The 21,968-nt window shown below is 47.2% G+C and overlaps 1 protein-coding gene across 2 annotated transcripts in view; it reads right to left on the bottom strand.

Moving 5' to 3' along the window:
- The window catches only part of LOC106561401 (protein MTSS 2), a 37,308-nt gene extending 18,784 nt beyond the window's left edge, over positions 1-18,524 (bottom strand). The window contains exons 1-3 of one of the 2 annotated variants that reach the window (XM_014125346.3): positions 18,011-18,524; positions 13,233-13,294; positions 12,710-12,783 (exon numbers count right to left, since the gene is read on the bottom strand). In XM_014125346.3, the coding sequence (XP_013980821.2) occupies positions 12,710-12,783; positions 13,233-13,294; positions 18,011-18,079 (205 nt within the window). In that variant the 5' untranslated portion in view covers positions 18,080-18,524. The remainder of the gene's footprint in view (positions 1-12,709; positions 12,784-13,232; positions 13,295-18,010) is intronic. The other variant, XM_014125343.3, reaches the window with a different exon arrangement.
- Positions 18,525-21,968: the final 3,444 nt, after the last annotated feature.

Raw genomic sequence — 21,968 nt, 5'->3', positions numbered from 1 at the left:
ATATTGAAGCAACATCTCAAGACATCAGTCAGGAAGTTAAAGCTGGGTCGCAAATGGCTCTTCCAAATGGACAATGACCCCAAGCATACTTCCAAAGTTGTGGCAAAATGGCTTAAGGACAGCAAAGTCAAGGTATTGTAGTGGCCATCACAAAGCCCTGACCTCAATCCTATAGAGAATTTGTGGGCAGAACTGAAAAAGTGTGTGAGCAAGGAGGTCTACAAACCTGACTCAGTTACACCAGCTCTATCAGGAGGAATGGGCCAAAATTCACCCAACTTATTGTGGGAAGCTTGTGGAAGGCTACCCGAAACTATTTGACCGAAGTTAAACAATTTAAAGGCAATGCTACCAAATGCTAATTGAGTGTATGTAAACTTCTGACCCACTGGGAATGCGATGAAAGAAATAAAAGCTGAAATAAATCATCCCCTCTACTATTATTCTGACATTTCACATTCTTAAAATAAAGTGGTGATCCTAACTGACCTAAAACAGGGAATTTTTACTAGGATTAAATGTCAGGAATTGTGAAAAACGGAGTTTAAATGTATTTGGCTAAGGTGTATGTAAACTTCCGACTTCAACTGTATATTTAATCATCTATAATCACACACTATTTATTCTTACAGTTTGGGTAGTTGGAGAACGATTTGGGTTACGGGAGGACAGTCAATTTCTCATTTGGGACTTCAGCTGAAAAGGCTTAAGAAACCCTGACAGATAAAATGTACAAGTTTAATCATAAACTTGTATACATTTACAGTATTGCACATGGAAATGCACACACAGAGAGGGACACAGGCACACACAGGGACACAGGGACTCACACACACGGGACACACACACACACTTTCTCAGTGTTCCTCTTTCCACAACGTCTTTTCACTACAGGACGCGTCAACAGCTGCAGATCAGCTCTAAAGAGGGTGATTTGGCAGGAGGAGGAACGAAGGAGGAGGTGGATGGAGGAAGGAAGGAAGTTATGGACCTTTTATCTCTATAACAGACCTTCCCAATGTCACTGTCAGCCACACACACACACACACACCACACACATCCCCTCTCCATCCTAACCCCGTCCCTCATTCCCATCCACACCTGCCAGCTTCCCCTTCCCTCCCCCCCCAGAATGGATCAGCTGACAACTACATCCTGGAGGGGTCCTGTACAGCAGGCTTCCTGCATACTGGAGACCTGGCCCTGAGCGGACACGCTCTAGGCTCCACACCTTGGAGTCCCACAGCCACCAGAATAGCCCACATCACAGGCCTGGCTGGAGCAGACACTGGGATAGCCTCAAACTCTCCCCTCACTAACGCCTGTCTAAAATGGATCCATCCAATGCAACGCACATCGAAGGGAATTGCAATTCTGGATGTCCTCAACACAGACAAAGTGAGAAATAACCATTACGCAAACCAGCCGTGTATAACAAAATGTAAGAAATAACAGCTGCCATCGTAAATAGCAGTCACATCTCAGAGGTGGATGAACGTATAGGCATATACTCACACAGGTAGCTACATAGCTGTATACCACCATAGTAAAAGTGGTTGTGTACAGTATTGTTGAGCAGACCAGGCTCATAGACTGGTGAGTGGTTCCAGACCCAGACCTCTGGTCCTGATTATCCCCAGTGATCCTCAGGGGAGGAGGAGCACTACTTTAAAAGGCTGGCTTTATAGGGGCTGCACTGGCCCCGCCAGGAGCTACAGGACTAGAGCCAGGGGCCTCCATCACTGTCTTCAACATGGTGTGTGTGTCAAATCAAATGTTTTTGGTCACGTACACATATTTTGTCGATGTTATTGCAGGTGTAGTGAAATGCTTATGTTCCTAGCTCCAACAGGACAGTAATACATAACAGTACAAAACAATACACGCAAATCCCAAAAATTAACATGAATTAAGAAATATAGAAATATTAGAAAGAACAATGTCAGTGTCTAATGGTATGTATAGAACTTATTGACAGTATATGAATAGAAAAGGTGTGTACAGCAGTAATTATCAGACCCCTTGACTTTTTCCACATTTTGATGTTACAGCCTTATTCTAAAATGGAGAAAATCGCTTTTTTCCCCTCATCAATCTACACACAATACCACTATTACAAAGCTCATTTATTAAAAATGTAAAACTGAAATATCACATTTACATGAGTGTTCAGACCCTTTACTCAGTACTTTGTTGAAGCACCTTTGGCAGTGATTACAGCCTCGAGTCTACTTGGGTATGACGCTACAAGCTTGGCACACCTGTATTTGTGGAGTTTCTCCCATTCTTCTCTGCAGATCCTCTCAAGCTCTATCAGGTTGGATAAGGAGCGTCGCTGCACAGCTATTTTCAGGTCTCTCCAGAGATGTTCGATCAGGTTCAAGTCTGGGGTCTGGCTGGGCCACTCACAGACATTCAGAGACTTGTCCCGATGTCTCTTGGCTGTGTGCCTAGGGTCATTGTCCTGTTGGAAGGTGAACCTTCGCCCCAGTCTGAGGTCCTGAGCTCTCACCGTAGGGATGGTGCCAGGTTTCCACCTGGGGGCAGCCCGTCAGGAAGTCCAGGATCCAGTTGCAGAGGGAGGTGTTTAGACCCAGGGTCCTTAGCTTAGTGATGAGCTTTGAGGGCACTATGGTGTTGAACGCTGAGCTGTAGTCAATTAGTGGCATACTCACGTAGGTGTTCCTTTTGTCCAGGTGGGAAAGGGCAGTGTGGAGTGCAATAGAGATTGCATCATCTGTGGATCTGTTGGTGCGAAAAACAAATTGGAGTGGGTCTAGGATTTCTGGGATAATGGTGTTGATGTGAGCCATGACCGGTTACTGTGGGGACGACGTCATGGATGCACTTATTGATGAAGCCAGTGACTGATGTGGTGTACACCTCAATGCCATCGGAAGAATCACATAACATATTCCAGTCTGTGCTAGCAAAACAGTCCTGTACCTTAGCATCTGCGTCATCTGACCACTTTCTTATTGAGCGAGTCACTGGTACTTCCTGCTTTAGTTTTTGCTTGTAAGCAGGAATCAGGAGGATACAGTTATGATCAGATTTGCCAAATGGAAGGCGAGGGAGAGCTTTGTACGTGTCTCTGTATGTGGAGTAAAGGTGATCTAGAGTTTTTTTCCCACTTGTTGCACATGTAACATGCTTGTAGAATGTAAAACGGATTGAAGTTTCCCTGCATTAAAGTCCCTGGCCACTAGGAGCACCGCCTCTGGATGAGCATTTTGTTGTTTGCTTATGGCCTTATACAGCTCGTTGAGTACCATCTTAGTGACAGCATCAGTTTGTGGTGGTAAATAGACAGCTACGAAAAACATAAATAGAGACCCGTAATAACAATACACGGGACGAGACCAGTAATAAGTGCACACTAACACGTTAACATGGAAGCCGACACAACAGAGCACAGGTACTCACAAGAACAATGGACATGGAACAATAATCAACAAGGACATTCGGGAACAGAGGGCACATATATACATATACTAATCAGGGGTGTGTAATGAGACAAGACAATCCGGGGTTGGTGGTAATGATCCAGTTCAGTGACGCCTAGAAGGCCGGTGACGTAGACCTCTGGAGCTGGTGAAGAGAATGAGAAGCAGTACCGGGGGAATCCGAGACAGTCTCTAAGGTGCAGGGTTCATGGCAGGGTACTGGGCGGACGCTGCCAGTGGTGACTATTTAACAGTCTGGTGGCCTGGAGATAGATGTTTTTCAGTCTCTCGGTCTCAGCTTTGATGCACCTGTACTGTCTCCACCTTAGATGGTAGCGGGGTGAACAGGTCGTGGCTCGGGTGGCTGAGATTCTTGATGATCTTCCTGGCCTTCCTGTGATACCGGGTGGTGTAGATGTCCTGGAGGGCAGGTAGTGTGCCCCCGGTTATGCGTAGGGCTGACTGCACCACCCTCTGGAGAGCCCTGCGGTTGCGGATGGCCCAGTTGCCACTAGCTAAAACCACTTGAGTGTTTTTCAGTGTGCTGACTGATATGTTCTTCCTGTGTCAAACATCAATATGTTTATAGAGGATGTTCAGCGGTAGCTAAAGAACAGAACTTTCTCACTATTATGCTCCCGGAAATGTCCGCCCCTTGAAGCAAGCACCAGTTAGCCTGGAGGAAGCCTCGTGCTAGGCCCATCTCCCGGCTAGCTGAAGAGGTCCATCAGCCACTTCTTGGGCTACCAATTGGCCTGGACCCCTTTAACTGCCGACACGGAGCCCCACCGATCTATCACGACTGGTCTACCGACGTAATCCGCCTGAGGGGGTTTCAACAGGCTCCTCCGTCACGACGTCCGCTGAAGGCCCATCTGCTAGCCTGCTAGCCGCGGCCCGCTACCTGTCTAGAGCATATCGGACAGTTTTTTTTTTCTCTACCACATCTCCGGATTCCTACCGCAAGCTCTGAACCTTTACACCGGATCATCGCAGCTAGCTAGCTGCTTTCCGAGTGGCTACTCCTGGCTAACGTCTCTGTCCCGAAGGCAAGCACAATACCTATTTTGCCAATTGGCCTGGACCCTTTTACTGCCTACACGGAGCCCCACCGATCCATCACGACTGGTCTGCCAACGTAACCGTCCGAGGGGGTTTGACTCTTCCATCGCGATGTCCCCCTAAGGCCCTTCTGCTAGCCCCAGCCCGCTAGCTGTCTGAATTGCCGTGTCTCCAGCTGGCCTAGCTACTCACTGGACCCTATGATCACTCGGCTACGCATGCCTCTCCCTAATGTCGTTATGCCTTGTCCATTGCTGTTTTGGTTAGTGATTATTGTCTTATTTCACTCTAGAGCCTCCAGCCCTGATCAATAGGACTTAGCTAGCCCTTTTGTTCCACCTCCCACACATGCGGTGACCTCACCTGGTTTAAATGGTGTCTCTAGAGACAGAACCTCTCTCATCGCCACTCAATGCCTAGGTTTACCTCTACTGTATTTACATCCTACCATACCCTTGTCTGTACATTATTCCTTAAATCCATTCTTCTGCGCCCAGAAACCTGCTCCTTTTACTCTCTGTTCCGAACGCACTAGACAACCAGTTCTTCTAGCCTTAGGCCATACCCTTATCCTATTCCTCCTCTGTTCCTCTGGTGATGTAGAGGGTAACCCAGGTCCTGCAGTGCCAAGCTCCACTTCCATTCCCCAGGAACTCTCATTTGTTGACTTCTGTAACCGTAAAAGCCTTGGTTTCATGCATGTTAACATTAGAAGCCTCCTCCCTAAGTTTGTTTTATTCACTGCTTTAGCACACTCTGCCAACCCGGATGTCCTAGCCGTGTCTGAATCCTGGCTTAGGAAGGCCACCAAAAATCCGGATATTTCCATCCCGTCAGTAGAGGATGCTTGGTTGCTCTTTAAAAGTGCTTTCCTCACCATCTTAAATACGCATGCCCCATTTAAAAAAATGTAGAACTAAGAACAGATATAGCCCTGGGTTCACCCCAGACTTGACTGCCCTTGACCAGCACAAAAACATCCTGTGGCGTTCTGCATTAGCATCAATTAGCCCCTGCGATATGCAACTTTTCAGGGAAGTCAGGAACCAATATACTCAGTCAGTTAGGAAAGCAAAGGCTAGCTTTTTCAAACAGAAATGTGCATCCTGTAGCACTAATTCCAAAAAGGTTGGGGACACTATAAAGCACCTCCTCCCAGCTGCCCACTGCACTGAGGATAGGAAACACTGTCACCACCAATAGAAAAATGTTTATTGAAATTATCATAGATTTAAGGCTGGCCATGTTTTACACCTAGGTACCCCCTACCCCGGCCAACATCCGCCCCCTGGCAACTTTTTAAATAAATACATGTAGGAAATAGGAATCTTATCCAGCTAGTTAGCTATGGAAATATCTTAGTGCTAAAGATACGTTTCTTCCAGCACAAACTCCAAAGGATTACGTTGTTACACCTCATGTTGGCACCTTTGCCAAGCATTGACCACTGACGATAATCACACTGATTTCAACACAAGCTCTTCCCTTTACCCACTCTCACCCCTTTTTTAAGAGGTTCAGATAGCAAGCTGGCAGAGACACAGCGGAGGCCATTGAATAGATGAAAGAAGATGGCGATGGGGAGGAGGAGAAGATAAAAGAGGCAATAGACTGAGGATGGGCTGACGAGTGATGGGATAAGGGGACAACGGAACTGGTCCACTGCAGGTGCAGCCATGGATGCCAGGTTTTTCAATGTATGTGTGTGTATGTGTGCACGTGTGTGCGTGCGTCTATCTATCCGTCTGTCTGCCTGCCAGCCTGTCTGTCTGCCTGCCTGTGTGAGACTCAGAAGTTATTAACAGACTATACAGTTTCACAACCAACAGATTCCACAACCTCCAGTGTGGTGTGGACTATGCAGTCAATAACACCCTCTGGACTGTATTAGGATGATGGACAGGAGGAGGAAGAGGAAGAGGTAGAGATATTTACTGCTGAAGGAGCTTCCTGCCTTGGGACTGAAGTGTTGCTAAAAATAATCCTGTCTGTCTGTCTCTCTCTTCTCCAGATGTGCTTTTCATCAGGGAGCTACGCAGGAGAAAAACACCACGTTTTATGAGACAGAGGAAGATAGAAAGAGAGAGAGAAGGGAGAGAGAGAAAGAAAAATAAAGAAAGAAAATATGAGAGTGAAAAAGAGACAAAAAGAGAGAAAGAGACAGAAGGAGAGAGGGAGACAGAGGAGATGTATAGGCCTATTCCCCAGACTGTTTTTCCAGAGCACGGAGCGTTGCCATAGAGCTGACCGTCAGGGACACCCTGACCTAAGGGAGTGATGCTGGAGGGACCCGCCATTCTACAGTCACTGGATCACAATCAGATGCGATCCACCACAGTGTGTATAATATTGTAGACTCTCATTGTTTTCCATAATGTTTCTGAGAAACTGTCTTATGTATCGTTCTAGTTGACCATTAAAAGGTTCCTCACTCTAGTCTCGAACAACAAGTAGCCTTCCAGTCTCACTCTCTGTGCTCCATCCATGTGCCCTTCCTCCACTGTCCTTGTTTTCAAGGTCCATTTCACTGTGAGCAGATTGGGTAATACTGTAGATTTCACCCATGAAGATATTTCTGCCTCCACCTCTTAAAATGATTCTTTGGGATTTTGGCAATGAAGCCCTTTATCTACTTCCCCAGTCAGATGAACTCCTGGATACATGCCATTTTTATGTCTCAGCATGCAGTTTTAAGGAAGATGCTAACAAGCTTAAGCGCAATTGCTAACAAGCATTAGCGCAATGACTGGAAGTCTATGGTAACCAGTGGAGGCTGGTGGGAGGAGCTATAGGAGGACAGGCTCATTGTAATGGCTGAAATTAAATAAGTGGTATCAAACATATGGAAACCATGTCTGACTCCGTTCCATTAATTCCATTCCAGCCATTCCTGTCCTCCTATAGCTCCTCCCACCAGCCTCTTCTGATGGCAACAGGTAGCATGCCAGCTGTTACCATAGATTTCATTGCGCTAACGCTAGTTTGCAAAACTACCTCTAACTTCCTTCATACTGGACGCAGAGACATAAAAATGGTATCCACAAGTCCATGACTCTGGGGAAGTAGATCAATCGTTCTTGTCAAAATCCCAAAGAATCCCTTTAAGGGATCCCAATGGGATCTCCAAAGAGTCCTGCTAAACTGGTTGAGAAACACACTCTTAACTCCATGATCCAATCCGTATCTTTATTCCTTCACTCACTCCCTTCCCTCATTGCCTTAGTTTGCATTCTTTTCTCAGTCCCTCTCTCTCTCCCTTTGTTTTCCCTCTCCTGCTATCCCTTGCTCCCCTCCACCCGGTCCTTACAGGATAAAGCTGAACACAGTGTTCTCCTCAACTCTCATGTTTGTCTTCTTTGCTTGGTATTCGCCTGCAGAGTGTTCCTTACACAGAGCCAAGATACTTTTTTTCTTCTCCTTCTATAGTATTATTCTCCCCTTCCCTCCGTTCCTCCCGTTCTCTGTAGTAATAATAATAATTGGAATCGTTCATTTCGGGGTTTAGGAGGAGACCGCGGGTTAGCACAGGCCTTGAGGTTAATGCTTCTGAAAGCACATGGGAACTCAGAGCCACCACAGCCATGACAGACCGGCAGGCGGACACCGACGGACGGACGGACAGACTGCTGTAACGATGGTGTTCATTCAAGACTCAAGAGCAATACAATACAAGGCAATACAATACCATCAGTAGGAATAGTATGCCACGGTGAAGAGCATCACGCAACAACCATGTATTCAACAACAAATGACCTGCACACAATGTCCACATCTAAATCATCCGGTCCCATATATATTCGAGTCTACACATACATCATATAACATAGCCTATACACAACACAGATTGTGTCTAGGCTATATACAGTACATTCCTAGCCTGGTCCCAGATCTGTTTGTGCAGTCTGGCCAACAATGACCATAGGGGTTGACAAGACAGCATGAACAGATCTGGAACCAGGCTAGTACACACTCCTACATCTCCATCTCCCCAAATAAAACTAGACTCATATCCCCATATCACAAGGGCCCACTCTGTTTTTTTAAACAATAGCTCCACTGCTATGATGGTAAAGCTGACAGTAATCTTCAGGTTGTGCAGATGACGGGCAAGGATATCTGTACCATCTGCCAACCCAGAGAAGCACAGCGACCAAGCAGGATTACTGCCTCACTGACACACTGATCTACTAGGAAAGAGAGAGAGAGAACGAGAGAAGGGAGGGAGAGCATATGCTGATCTGCGTATATTGATTGACTAGACAATTGTGTGTGTGAATTCATCTGAAAAGAGTATCTGCTTCAGTACTGTGTATATGAACACACACCTCCCATGACAGTGATCAGCAGACTGTAGTGTGTATGTTAAAGCTATGGGATCTGCTTCTGTTAATCTGAAGAGAGGAAACCCACTCTGTTATGTGTGTTGGAGCTATAAGAGGATTAACTGTACGCCTCTCTCTCTCTCCCTCTCTCTCTCCCTCCCTCCCTCTCTCTCTCTCCCTCCCTCTCTCTCCCTCTCTCTCTCCCTCCCTCTCTCTCCCTCTCTCCCTCCCTCTCTCCCTCCCTCTCTCTCTCCCTCTCCCTCCCTCCAGAGAGCTTTGGAAATTCCAACCCATCCACCCTCATTCACTGTCTGTCACTAACTTCCCCATTCTCCCTCACTTACCCATATATGGAGAACTCACCTTCTCTCATCTAAATATGGGGAATTGGGGACCTATAGTAACTCACTTTCTCCCAAATGTGAATGCCTCGCTCACCTTGATCACAATATGGAGGACTAACTCACCCAGTCTAAAATCCAGGCTAACTTTACTTACCCATACGAACCCCTGTACACAGAGGTATATCCTATCAACTCATCAGGCAGTATGTCAGATCATTCTGAAACCTGGATGAAGAAACATTGTCCAACACACACTTCAACATCCTTTTCTGAAGTCCTAACCAACCCATCCAAAACTAAACCCCTTCACTGAAGACACACTCACATTAGGACCTCAAGCATAAACCGAGTCAAACAGCAAAAAGAGGGAGGAAACATCTTACATTAACAGCCTTCTTTAATACATTCAGCAAATAGACTCTGTGGTTATTAAGGACCTTATTGAAGGCAGATGCTAGGCTGAGTTAGCTCAGCCCACTGATGACATGGACTTGGACACAGAAACATCAGGCTTACACACCACTGGCAGACACATGGCAACGTGCTCGGCGTTCGACCACCCCATCTGTTTCACAAACACAGACAGTGGCGTCATCAACGTGCACATAAAGTTTCAAAACATGGCACATGGCTGGGAGCCCAGACTTGAACCCAGACCAAGATGGAGAAAGAAGAGAGAAAGACAGAGAGATAGATGGAGAGGAGAGAGTTGGGTGGAGATACATAGAGAGAGAGACGGAGAAAGACAGAGCGAGATAGAGGGAGAGAAAGTAGAGAGTTAGGTGAAGATACATAGAGAAAGAGAGACAGAGAAAGACAGAGAGAGATAGAGGGACAGAAAGGAGAGAGAGCTGGTTGGAGATACATTGTGAGAGAGACGGAGAAAGAGAAAGGAAGAAGGAGAGAGGGAGATGCAGGAGACTTTTCCTGTCAGTGATTATGGTGATATAAATAGACTGTTTCCCAATAATACCCAGTGTCCATTTCCAAGCAGTACTTCATCTCCTCTTGCTTTGCTCTCCTCTCATTCCCTCTCCTCTCTCAACTTATGGGTGGGAGAACAGTGACAGGTGGGTGTTTGGTTGAGTACAGAATGAGAGGCAGAAGACAGGATGAGTAAATGGAGTGAGAGAATACTGTAAGTGTGTAAGATGGGTAGTGAGTTAAAGGGGTTATGGGGTGAGTGTGTCGGGGCTAGATTAGAGGAGAAGAACGTGGTGAAATCTCCAGCTGTGCCAGCAGCTGTGGTCCGTCCCCTGATGCTGAGAGGGAATCAGGCCTGATGGCCAACACTACATACCACAGAGCAGATCCCTGTGGCGCAATAACCCCTAGACAGACACACACACAGACACGCAAACACACAGACTAATAAACACACACACACACACACACAGGCTAACACTTTCTATCTCTCATACTTTCTTTCTGTCTCTCTCGCTCTCTACAACACTGTTATAACTTTATCTTCCTGACTTGAACCAGCAATTTAAACACTTGTAGAGAAGAACCCTGAGAACCCGGTAGTACCATCAACTGGGGGAGGTGAAATGACCCAAACCACTATCCAGCCTGCAGTGAGAGTTCAAGGGTCTTTGTTCTCCAGCACCAGCCGGTTAAAATAAATATCGACATTCCTCCTTCCAAATGAATGGCTGCAGTTGTGAAGTCCGCTGACTGGCGCTGAGCACAAAAGGGCTCCCAGAGGACAAATGGAATGGAATTGGTTCACTGACATATTGCTAATAATCCAGAAACAAACATTCAAAACCTCCATCTACTTTACAAAGACACAGGCATCAGTGGGATGCTGTGTGTCTTCCGTTAGACCTGAGTTCAAATACTATTTGAAATCATTTCAAATATTTTATCTGGGCTTGATTGAGCGTGCCTGGCATTGTTCTTTAATCTTTAGAACATCTCTCTCCATACTGTTTGTATGTGCCACATTCGGATGTTGCTGCCATGGATTCCATGATGTCTGTCTAATCCTACAGCTAATGTCACTGGAAGAGGGATTGGAGTGTGAGTTGGCACATGAGTGATAGAGATTTGAATCATGTCCTATCTGTAAGCGTTTAAAGTAATACGTCTCTCTCTCTCTCTGAATAGTTGCCCTGACACAGTCAGAACATTACTAGCGAGAACAGGTTCAGGTTGCCAGGATCCAGCCCCTCTGAGAGCTCGCCTGCTGTGAGGATGACAGATATACTGGGACTTTTTATGTGTGGGCCATTGGCCAGCCTCATCACACCTGGCGGCCCATTGTTACAGCACCTAAGCTCACTTTAGGTTTAGTGATGCAGCCTCATCAGTGATGGAGACATATGTTTGGTTATTAGCTGGTGTATCCCTATTCATGGTAACACTATATTTGGATAGTCCATCTGTAGATGCTCAGCAAACTATCATTAGGTGTGTGTGTGTGTGTGTGTGTGTGTGTGTGTGTGTGTGTGTGTGTGTGTGTGTGTGTGTGTGTGTGTGTGTGTGTGTGTGTGTGTGTGTGTGTGTGTGTGTGTGTGTGTGTGTGTGTGTGTGAGTGTGTGTGTGTGAGAGTGAGAGAGAGAGAGAGAGAGAGAGAGAGAGAGAGAGAGAGAGAGAGATTCAATGCAGGCATGCATGCATCTGTGTGTGTATAGATTTTTCACCTAAATACTGCTTTCAATGATCAACCGGGTGGAAAACTGTTTTAATCATTGCTCTACAGAGGATCTGTCTGCCGCTCCATACAGTGACCAAGCAGATCACAACACAACCCCATCACCAGCCCTACATACAATAAGCTCAGCTTGATCAATTTATTGCGCTGTTTCCATGTAGATTCACCCATCATGGTTCTTCATGTTGGAGAATGGACTCTGTATATAAGACCTATTCAAATACTCTTGAAATGTATCCTTCCTACATTCATGTCATGATAGATCACTGATTGATTATCTCAAGCAAGGGAGGAAGGAACACTTCATAGAGCAAAGAGCCTACATACTGCAGAGATCAGACACAGTGTGGAGGAAGGAACACTTCATAGAGCAAAGAGCCTACATACTGCAGAGATCAGACACAGTGTGGAGGAAGGAACACTTCATAGAGCAAAGAGCCTACATACTGCAGAGATCAGACACAGTGTGGAGGAAGGAACACTTCATAGAGCAAAGAGCCTACATACTGCAGAGATCAGACACAGTGTGGAGGAAGGAACACTTCATAGAGCAAAGAGCCTACATACTGCAGAGATCAGACACAGTGTGGAGGAAGGAACACTTCATAGAGCAAAGAGCCTACATACTGCAGAGATCAGACACAGTTTGCTTCCCAATAGTCTGAAGTGGCTTCTCCCTCTTCTTATTTTATTAATTCAGTGTGAAAGAACTAGACAAGTGAAAGCAAAAGTACATAGGAATCAATTATGTTGGTTTTGGTCTCACCTCTCCTGTGTTTTCAGATTAGTGCAGTCAAACGAAAAGAGACAGATAGGAAACCACATTTTTTTTTACTGTTTAAGAGTCCCGTCCTCATCTTGCTATTTTCTCCTTACCTCTTGAGTTGGTCGCCATGTCTGCCACCTTCTGAAAGGCATCTAGAAATGTCACTATTGCCAGAACTGTAGTCCTACAAGTACACAGGAGGACACAGCAGTCAGTATCCAACCTCAACAGCCACTAGAAACTATGAATAGACCAGAATGTCAACACTGGACAGTTAGAGTAGCCAGTCTACTGAGCAGGTTCACATTTATTGAGATTAATCTTGTCCTGGAGACAGACCTGTGCAAAGTATATTGTGAATATGTATGAAAACAGAATTAGCTTAGTGGTGTTAATTTAAGGTTAGGGTTAGGCATAAGGTTAGCAGTGTGGCTCAGGTTAGGGTTCAGGTTAGGTTTAAAATCCGATGTTATGACTTTGTGGCTGTGCCAGCTAGTGACTACCCTGCAGAGCTGCCTCCGGTACATATGTCATCCCAATAAATGCCAACTTGCATCTATTGAAGGTGGGATGGAATAGGACATGATAGTCGGTCTCAGACATACTGTAGATAGTAAAGATTCAAGGTCTCACCTGAGTTGGGAGTGTAGTTTAGTGGCCTTGGCACTGAAGTCTTCCCACACTGGATATGAACTCTGGATGAAAGAGGAATCAAATGTTAGTTAAAACCTTTGGCACCACACACACACACACACACACACACACACACACACACACACACACACACACACACCCCCCCCCCCCCCCCCCCCCGTTTGTTCCAGTGGACCAGCACTTTGGAACACCTTCTGTGCTCAGCCTTCTCATATGACTCATTCATATGACTCAGAACAACATAATACATCATCATCCAATCAAGCTTGTATATTCTCTCTTACCTAACCATGCTGAAAATACAGTTGACTCACTGCAGGGCAAAGCTGGGGTGTGTGGGAGGGCAGGTAGTGTACCTGCTCTTTAAGGAATCATGCTAGATCAGATTTCCCTGAGGACACACAGCCTGCCTCCTTCCAGCCCTGAGCCCCAGCAGCAGCCTGCTTCCCTCCAGGCCTGGGCCCCAGCAGCAGCCTGCCTCCTTCCAGGCCTGAGCCCCAGCAGCAGCCTGCCTCCTTCCAGGCCTGAGCCCCAGCAGCAGCCTGCCTCCCTCCAGGCCTGGGCCCCAGCAGCAGCCTGCCTCCCTCCAGGCCTGGGCCCCAGCAGCAGCCTGCCTCCCTCCAGGCCTGAGCCCCAGCAGCAGCCTGCCTCCTTCCAGGCCTGGGCCCCAGCAGCAGCCTGCCTCCTTCCAGGCCTGAGCCCCAGCAGCAGCCTGCCTCCTTCCAGGCCTGAGCCCCAGCAGCAGCCTGCCTCCCTCCAGGCCTGGGCCCCAGCAGCAGCCTGCCTCCCTCCAGGCCTGGGCCCCAGCAGCAGCCTGCCTCCCTCCAGGCCTGAGCCCCAGCAGCAGCCTGCCTCCTTCCAGGCCTGGGCCCCAGCAGCAGCCTGCCTCCTTCCAGGCCTGAGCCCCAGCAGCAGCCTGCCTCCTTCCAGGCCTGAGCCCCAGCAGCAGCCTGCCTCCCTCCAGGCCTGGGCCCCAGCAGCAGCCTGCCTCCCTCCAGGCCTGGGCCCCAGCAGCAGCCTGCCTCCCTCCAGCCCTGAGCCCCAGCAGCAGCCTGACTCCCTCCAGCCCTGAGCCCCAGCAGCAGCCTGCCTCCCTCCAGGCCTGAGCCCCAGCAGCAGCCTGCCTCCCTCCAGCCCTGAGACCCAGCAGCAGCCTGCCTCCCTCCAGCCCTGAGCCCCAGCAGCAGCCTGCCTCCCTCCAGCCCTGAGCCCCAGCAGCAGCCTGCCTCCCTCCAGCCCTGAGCCCCAGCAGCAGCCTGCCTCCCTCCAGCCCTGAGCCCCAGCAGCAGCCTGCCTCCCTCCAGCCCTGAGCCCCAGCAGCAGCCTGCCTCCCTCCAGCCCTGAGCCCCAGCAGCAGCCTGCTTCCCTCCAGCCCTGAGCCCCAGCAGCAGCCTGCCTCCCTCCAGGCCTGAGCCCCAGCAGCAGCCTGCCTCCCTCCAGGCCTGAGCCCCTGCAGCAGCCTGCCTCCCTCCAGGCCTGGGCCCCAGCAGCAGCCTGCACTCTTAGAAAAACATTTGCTATCTAGAACCTAAAAGGATTCTTCAGCTGTCCCAATAGGATAACCCTTTGTAGGAACCAAAAACCGTTCTACCTGGAACCCAAAAGGGTTCTCCTATGGGGACAACCGAAGAACCCTTTTGGAACCCTTTTTTCTAAGAGTGTGCCTCCCTCCCTCCAGGCCCCAGCAGCAGCCTGCCTCCCTCCCTCCAGGCCCCAGCACCAGCCTGCCTCCCTCCCTCCAGGCCCCAGCAGCAGCCTGCCTCCCTCCCTCCCTCCAGGGCCCAGCAGCAGCCTGCCTCCCTCCCTCCAGGCCCCAGCAGCAGCCTGCCTCCCTCCCTCCAGGCCCCAGCAGCAGCCTGCCTCCCTCCCTCCCTCCAGGTCCCAGCAGCAGTCTGCCTCCCTCCCTCCAGGCCCCAGCAGCAGCCTGCCTCCCTCCCTCCCTTCAGGCCCCAGCAGCAGCCTGCCTGCCTCCCTCCCTCCAGGCCCCAGCAGCAGCCTGCCTCCCTCCCTCCCTCCAGGCACCAGCAGCAGCCTGCCTCCCTCCCTCCCTCCCTCCAGACCCCAGCAGCAGCCTGCCTCCCTCCCTCCAGGCACCAGCAGCAGCCTGCCTCCCTCCCTCCAGGCCCCAGCAGCAGCCTCCCTCCCTCCCTCCAGGCCCCAGCAGCAGCCTGCCTCCCTCCCTCCAGACCCCAGCAGCAGCCTGCCTCCCTCCCTCCCTCCCTCCAGGCCCCAGCAGCAGCCAAAACACAAAACACGCTTAGGATCGGAGCCCAGCCTGAGCCTCATAGAGCCCAGAGAGAGGGACACAGGCTGTCTATGTACATATTCACCAGCTTCTCTTGCAGAGAAGTGAAAAGACTGCAGAGAAAGGGGAAAATAGGCAAAAGAAACATCCCAGATCATTCACTCAACTCCTATTTCTCTCGTCATCATATCCATTCCCTGTTTTCAAGATATCTTTCTATGAGAAAATGTACTTCTCACAAAGTGATCAAGTTTCACTATTAAAATGTTTTCCCCATGCTTCGCCATTCTCCGTCTGTCTTCACTGGACTGCAACAGGTGGCTAATTAGCTTTTCAGCCCTACGCCTCCTGACAACGGCAGGAGTAGGCTGAGACAGGACAGCTGAGGGTGCAGGGTGAATGCAGGGTTAAGATATCCATGCAGCGCAGTGAAGAAAGATGCACACACACAAACACAGCTCCCAAAATCCAGGCAGATCCTTCCTTCCTCAGTTAATGAATTCATCTGAAGGGAGCAGAGCAGGTGCAACTGCATCAGGTGCTAGCGGCTTGTCTGTGTCATGTTACACTGTTGGATTTAGGGGAGTCAGTGATACACTGGCAGAGTTAGCTCTCAACAGGCTACGACACTGACAGTGTGTACCTAGCCTACACCAGGTTCAGCCATACGGCTAATTCTCTCCTTGACTGGCCCGGGAGGAAGTCAAGCACTATGCACCAGGGTAGTATTCATTAGGCACAAACGGTAGAAAACTGATTGAAACAGGGAGGGACTACTTGGACTTGTTCAATAAGAAACGCTAATTTACATTATCCGTTGCAAAACACTTGATGTTTTCCATTGCATGCCCTAATGAATAGGAGCCAGATGACCTGACTGCTGAGTAAGGTTTTCTGTATCTGGACCATTGATTCCAGCTGATTATTAATAGGTCCCTTTCTCTAAATGTTGTCTTTCTCCCATAGACACAACGACAAAAGAATAATGTATGAAAGGCTGATATTTAGTGCTGATCTCATTGAGCATCTTAAGGTGCTTGACAAACTACGCCCCATAAATAGAAGGTAGGCTATCGAGTGGCCATGGCGAGGTAGCAACTGTGAGTAGATGATCAATATCAGGGATCAGAGTAGGAGTGCTGATATAGGATATATTTTGCCTTTTAGATTATAATGAATGGACCAGGGGGGCCCTGATCCTAGATCAGCACACATACTCAGAGACGTACGTTTTATCAATAGACACACATAATACTGTGTACCTGATGACATGACCTTACTTAACCTGGTAAGTAATTGAGTTCAAATTCAACTTTATAATTTCAGGTTTGGATCCCAGCCTGAGCCTCTTATAGAGGCAGAGAAGCCTAGAGAGAGGAAGAACAGAAATCATTCTATATATGCACTCACACATTATATATATAAGGTTTATAACTAGGACCAAGACTTGTTCCTGGTCAGATCATGTGACACTTTCTATATTTATATAGTTTATAACTGGGGCCGAGAGTTGTTCCTGGTCAGATCGTGTGGTCAAGAAAAACTCCTAGTCCTATTTCTGGCCTATCCTTGTACTCCATATTACCATGCCTGTTCACACTTTCCATCTGTTGTACAACAGACCAAACCAGGCCACTGCTCGACCTATGTGAACTTGTCCTGCTTGGCCTGAATAGGTTCCCCTCCCTGTATCTAATTATATAGAGAGACATAATCTTTGGTGGTGGACACTGCATTGTGACCATAATCTTGCGAGCCAGGCCATGGTCAACAGGGACCACGGCCTAGTGGCCAAACTGGACATTTCATTTGACACATAATGTCTTTGTCAAAGAGCTGCTTTCCTGGATGAGAAGGGGTCGCCAAATTGAATCATTTAACCCCTCTCCATTATTGGCCTGATGTTAGACACTGGAAAATGTGTAGGCACACACACACACACAAACAACTAAAAACATGTTATGGGTTATGTGATCAGTGTGTGTCACAGCAGTTGTCATGTTTTGTTATGATTAGGTTAGTGAGCTGCCATATATCCAATAAGACCTCCACAATTACAGTTGTTTGTTGTAACAATTACTGATTTAGCAGTGGATCAGTTGGAACACTGTCTTTTCTATTCAGTCATTATTCTGATATTCAGTTATTGACTTCCTTTTAAAGTATGTTTAATTCTTGAAAAGTACAGGCTAAGTCATATTTTCAATGGAATAATTGTATAACAAATATTGCACAACACAAATTCTGTAGCCTAAAACCTACAAATATTAACTCATAAACTATCAACAGCTTGATTATATTCAAAGACATGTTGGTCGTCATCAGAACAGCTCCCTACAAATCTGCACACTCTTGGCAAATAACATAAAGGAAAAATATGTATCACAATGTATCCTTTCTCATAGCCAGTGAGAGGGTACGGAATATGAGAAGAAACAAAGGCAGCAAATTGAGTAAGATTATCCATGCAATAGGTCGGGAAAAAACTGTCGACTTCATCGAGCTCTGGTACCTTCATGTCGTTGACGATAGCTTGGAATAATCCACCCAACGCTCCACACTCCTTTTCCACTGACTCCATTATCACAGTCGTCTTCTAACGATGACTGAATGCGAGAAAATAAATGTCCATAAGGGCTAAATATTCACACCAGATATAACGATATTTTAATTCGCTCTTCGTTGTCCTTCACCCTCCAAGCCAGACGCGGAGGATGCGAAAGTCCCGGCAAGAGGGCAGACAAAAATAAATCTTCTACTCTATGGCACCGGGCTGACGCTCGGCGGTTGCTCTCTCTGCTCGGACGCGAGTGATGGAGAGCAGGCAAAATCCTCGTTCCGATTCCCTCCGGTCTACAAACTGCGAAAAGAAGAGCAGGGTGAGTTTGGGTCAACGTCTATTTTCATTTTCGGGTGATAATCACGGGCAAATGTAGGGTACCACGACAGACAGTCGGTCACAGCTCTGAATGTGGGGCACGCTCTCTTGTAGGGGAACAGATGTCTTGAAGCTGGGGGTCTGTTATTCGATCCATGGGAATTGAAGGGGGGCGGTCTTTTTTTTGTCACATGAAGCGTGGAGGGAGGGACACCCCCTATCCAAACAAAAGTGAATCTGTCTTCTCATTCACGGATGCTCTGAACAGCAAAAGAAAGGATATCCCCAGCTTCAAATGTGCTTTCAGCATGCACGAGCCTGTTCATCATATACTGTATCAGTCTGGAGTTATTGTTACAAGCAATACAATGTAGCCTATAATACATAGTAATAATGAATCAACACTGATACTACACCATGCATGCACATATGCATAGTGTGTTATTTCAAGTTAAAGGAACCTCAACCTCTTTAGGCTATAAATAAATACTTTTTGTTGGCCTTTTGACTCTTAAATATGCCAATTTTACTGGGAGGGAATAAAAAACAGAAAGATGCTCATTAAATTTAACATCTTTCAAGAAAAGAAAAAAATGAATTTTGCAGCAAAAAAAGACAAACAGGTTAATAAATGATTTTTCACTGTTTCTTCTCCCTCACGGAAAGTACAACAACTTTATATTTCACTACGGTATATCATCGGCTGAATAAATAACCCTGTATCCCCCACAGTGCATATACAGTACCAGTCAAAAGTTTGGACACTCCCACTCATTCAAGGGTTTTTCTTTATTTGTACTATTTTCAACATTGTAGAATAATAGTGAAGACATCACAGCTATGAAATAACACATATGGAATCATGTAGTAACCAAAAAAGTGTTTAACAAATCAAAATATATGTTATATTTGAGATTCTTCAAAGTAGCTACCCTTTGCCTTGATGACAGCTTTGCACACTCTTGGCATTCTCTCTACCAGCTTCACCTGGAATGCTTTTCCAACAGTCTTGAAGGAGTTCCCACATATGCTGAGCACTTTTTGGCTGCTTTTACTTCACTCTGCGGTCCAACTCATCCCAAACCATCTCAATTGGGTTGAAGTTGGGTGTTTGTGGAGGCCTGGTCATCTGATGAAGCACTCCAACACTCTCCTTCTTGGTCAAGTAGCCCTAACACAACCTGGAGGTGTGTTGAGTCATTGTCTGGTTGAAAAACAAATGATAGTCCCACTAAGAGCAAACCAGATGGGATGGTGTGGCGTATCGCTGCAGACCCCATTCTGTATACATCTGGCCCTTCTTTGGACACTGTGTTAACTAACCTCCAAATGAGCTTCAATGCCATACAACAGTCCTTCCATGGCCTCCAACTGCTCTTAAACGCTAGTAAAACCAAATGCATGCTTTTCAACCGTTCATTGCCCACACCCGCCCGCCCCACTAGCATCACTACTCTGGACGGTTCTGACTTAGAATATGTGGACAACTACAAATACCTAGGTGTCTGGTTAGACTGTAAACTCTCCTTCCAGGCTCATATTAAACATCTCCAATGCAAAATTAAATCTAGAATCGGCTTCCTATTTCGCAACAAAGCCTCCTTCACTCACACTGCCAAAAATACCCTCGCAAAACTGACTATCCTACCGATCCTCGACTTCGGCGATGTCATTTACCAAATAGCTTCCAATACTCTACTCAGAAAACTGGATGCAGTCTCTCACAGTGCCATCCGTTTTGTCACCAAAGCCCCTTATACCACCCACCACTGCGACCTGTATGCTCTAGTCGGCTGGCCCTCGCTACATATTCGTCGCCAGACCCACTGGCTCCAGGTCATCTATAAGTCTATGCTAGGTAAAGCTCCGCCTTATCTCAGCTCACTGGTCACGATAACAACACCCACCCGTAGCACACGCTCTAGCAGGTATATCTCACTGGTCATCCCCAAAGCCAACACCTCCTTTGGCCGCCTTTCCTTCCAGTTCTCTGCTGCCAGTGACTGGAACGAATTGCAAAAATCGCTGAAGCTGGAGACTTATATTTCCCTCACTAACTTTAAACATCAGCTATCTGAGCAGCTAACCGATCGCTGTAGCTGTACATAGCCCATCTGTAAATACCCCACCCAATCTACCTACCTCAACTTTATATATTTTTTATTTACTTATTTACTTTATTTACTTCTGCTATTTTGCACACCAGTATTTCTACTTGCACATCAATCATCTGCTTATCTATCACTCGTGTTAATTTGCTAAACTGTATTTACTTCGCTACTATGGCCTATTTATTGCCTTACCTCCTCACGCCATTTGTAAATTTAAATCAAATGTATTTATTTATATAGCCCTTCTTACATCAGCTGATATATCAAACTGCTGTACAGAAACCCAGCCTAAAACCCCAAACAGCAAGCAATGCAGGTGTAGAAGCACGGTGGCTAGGAAAAACTCCCTAGAAAGGCCAAAACCTAGGAAGAAACCTAGAGAGGAACCAGGCTATGAGGGGTGGCCAGTCCTCTTCTGGCTGTGCTGGGTGGAGATTATAACAGCACATGGCCAAGATGTTCAAATGTTCATAAATGACCAGCATGGTCAAATAATAATAATCATAGTAGTTGTCGAGGGTGCAACAAGTCAGTAACACAAGAGTAAGTGTCAGTTGGCTTTTTCATAGCCGATCTTTGAGAGTATCTCTACCGCTCCTGCTGTCTCTAGAGAGTTGAAAACAGCAGGTCTGGGACAGGTTGCACGTCCGGTGAACAGGGCAGGGTTCCAGCAGGTCTGGGACAGGTAGCACGTCCGGTGAACAGGTCAGGGTTCCATAGCTGCAGGCAGAACAGTTGGAACTGGAGCAGCAGCACGGCCAGGTGAACTGGGGACAGCAAGGAGTCATCAAGCCAGGTAGTCCTGAGGCATGGTCCTAGGGCTCAGGTCCTCCTCCTCCTCCTCCTCCTCCTCCTCCTCCTCCGAGAGAGAGAGAGAGAGAGAGAGAGAGAGAGAGAGAGAGAAAGAAAGAAAGAAAGAAAGAAAGAAAGAAAGAAAGAAAGAAAGAAAGAAAGAAAGAAAGAAAGAAAGAAAGAAAGAAAGAAAGAAAGAAAGAAAGAAAGAAAGAAAGAAAGAAAGAAAGAAAGAAAGAAAGAAAGAAAGAGAGCATATTTAAATTCACACAGGACACCGGAAAAGACAAGAGAAATACTCCAGATGTGACCCTAGCTCCCCGACACATAAACTACTGCAGCATAAATACTGGAGGCTGAGACAGGAGGGGTCAGGAGACACTGTGGCCCCATCCGATGATACCCCCGGACAGGGCCAAACAGGTAGGATATAACCCCACCCACTTTGCCAAAGCCTCCACACCACTGGAGGGATATCTCCAACCACCAACAAGGCATCCCGGAACAAGGCCGAGTATAGCCCACAATTTGCACACACTGTATATAGATTCTTTTTTTCTATTGTGTTATTGACTGTACACTCATCTATTCCTTGTTGTTTGCGTCGCACCGCTTTGCTTTATCTTGGCCAGGTCGCAGTTGTAAAGGACAACTTGTTCTCAACTAGCTTACCTGGTTAAATAAAGGTG

The sequence above is a fragment of the Salmo salar genome, chromosome 10 (genome assembly GCF_965601325.2).
Source record: "Salmo salar chromosome 10, fSalSal1, whole genome shotgun sequence".
Taxonomy (NCBI): domain Eukaryota; kingdom Metazoa; phylum Chordata; class Actinopteri; order Salmoniformes; family Salmonidae; genus Salmo; species Salmo salar.
Note: the sequence above shows the minus strand (reverse complement) of the source record. Positions and strands in the feature narration are given on the sequence as shown.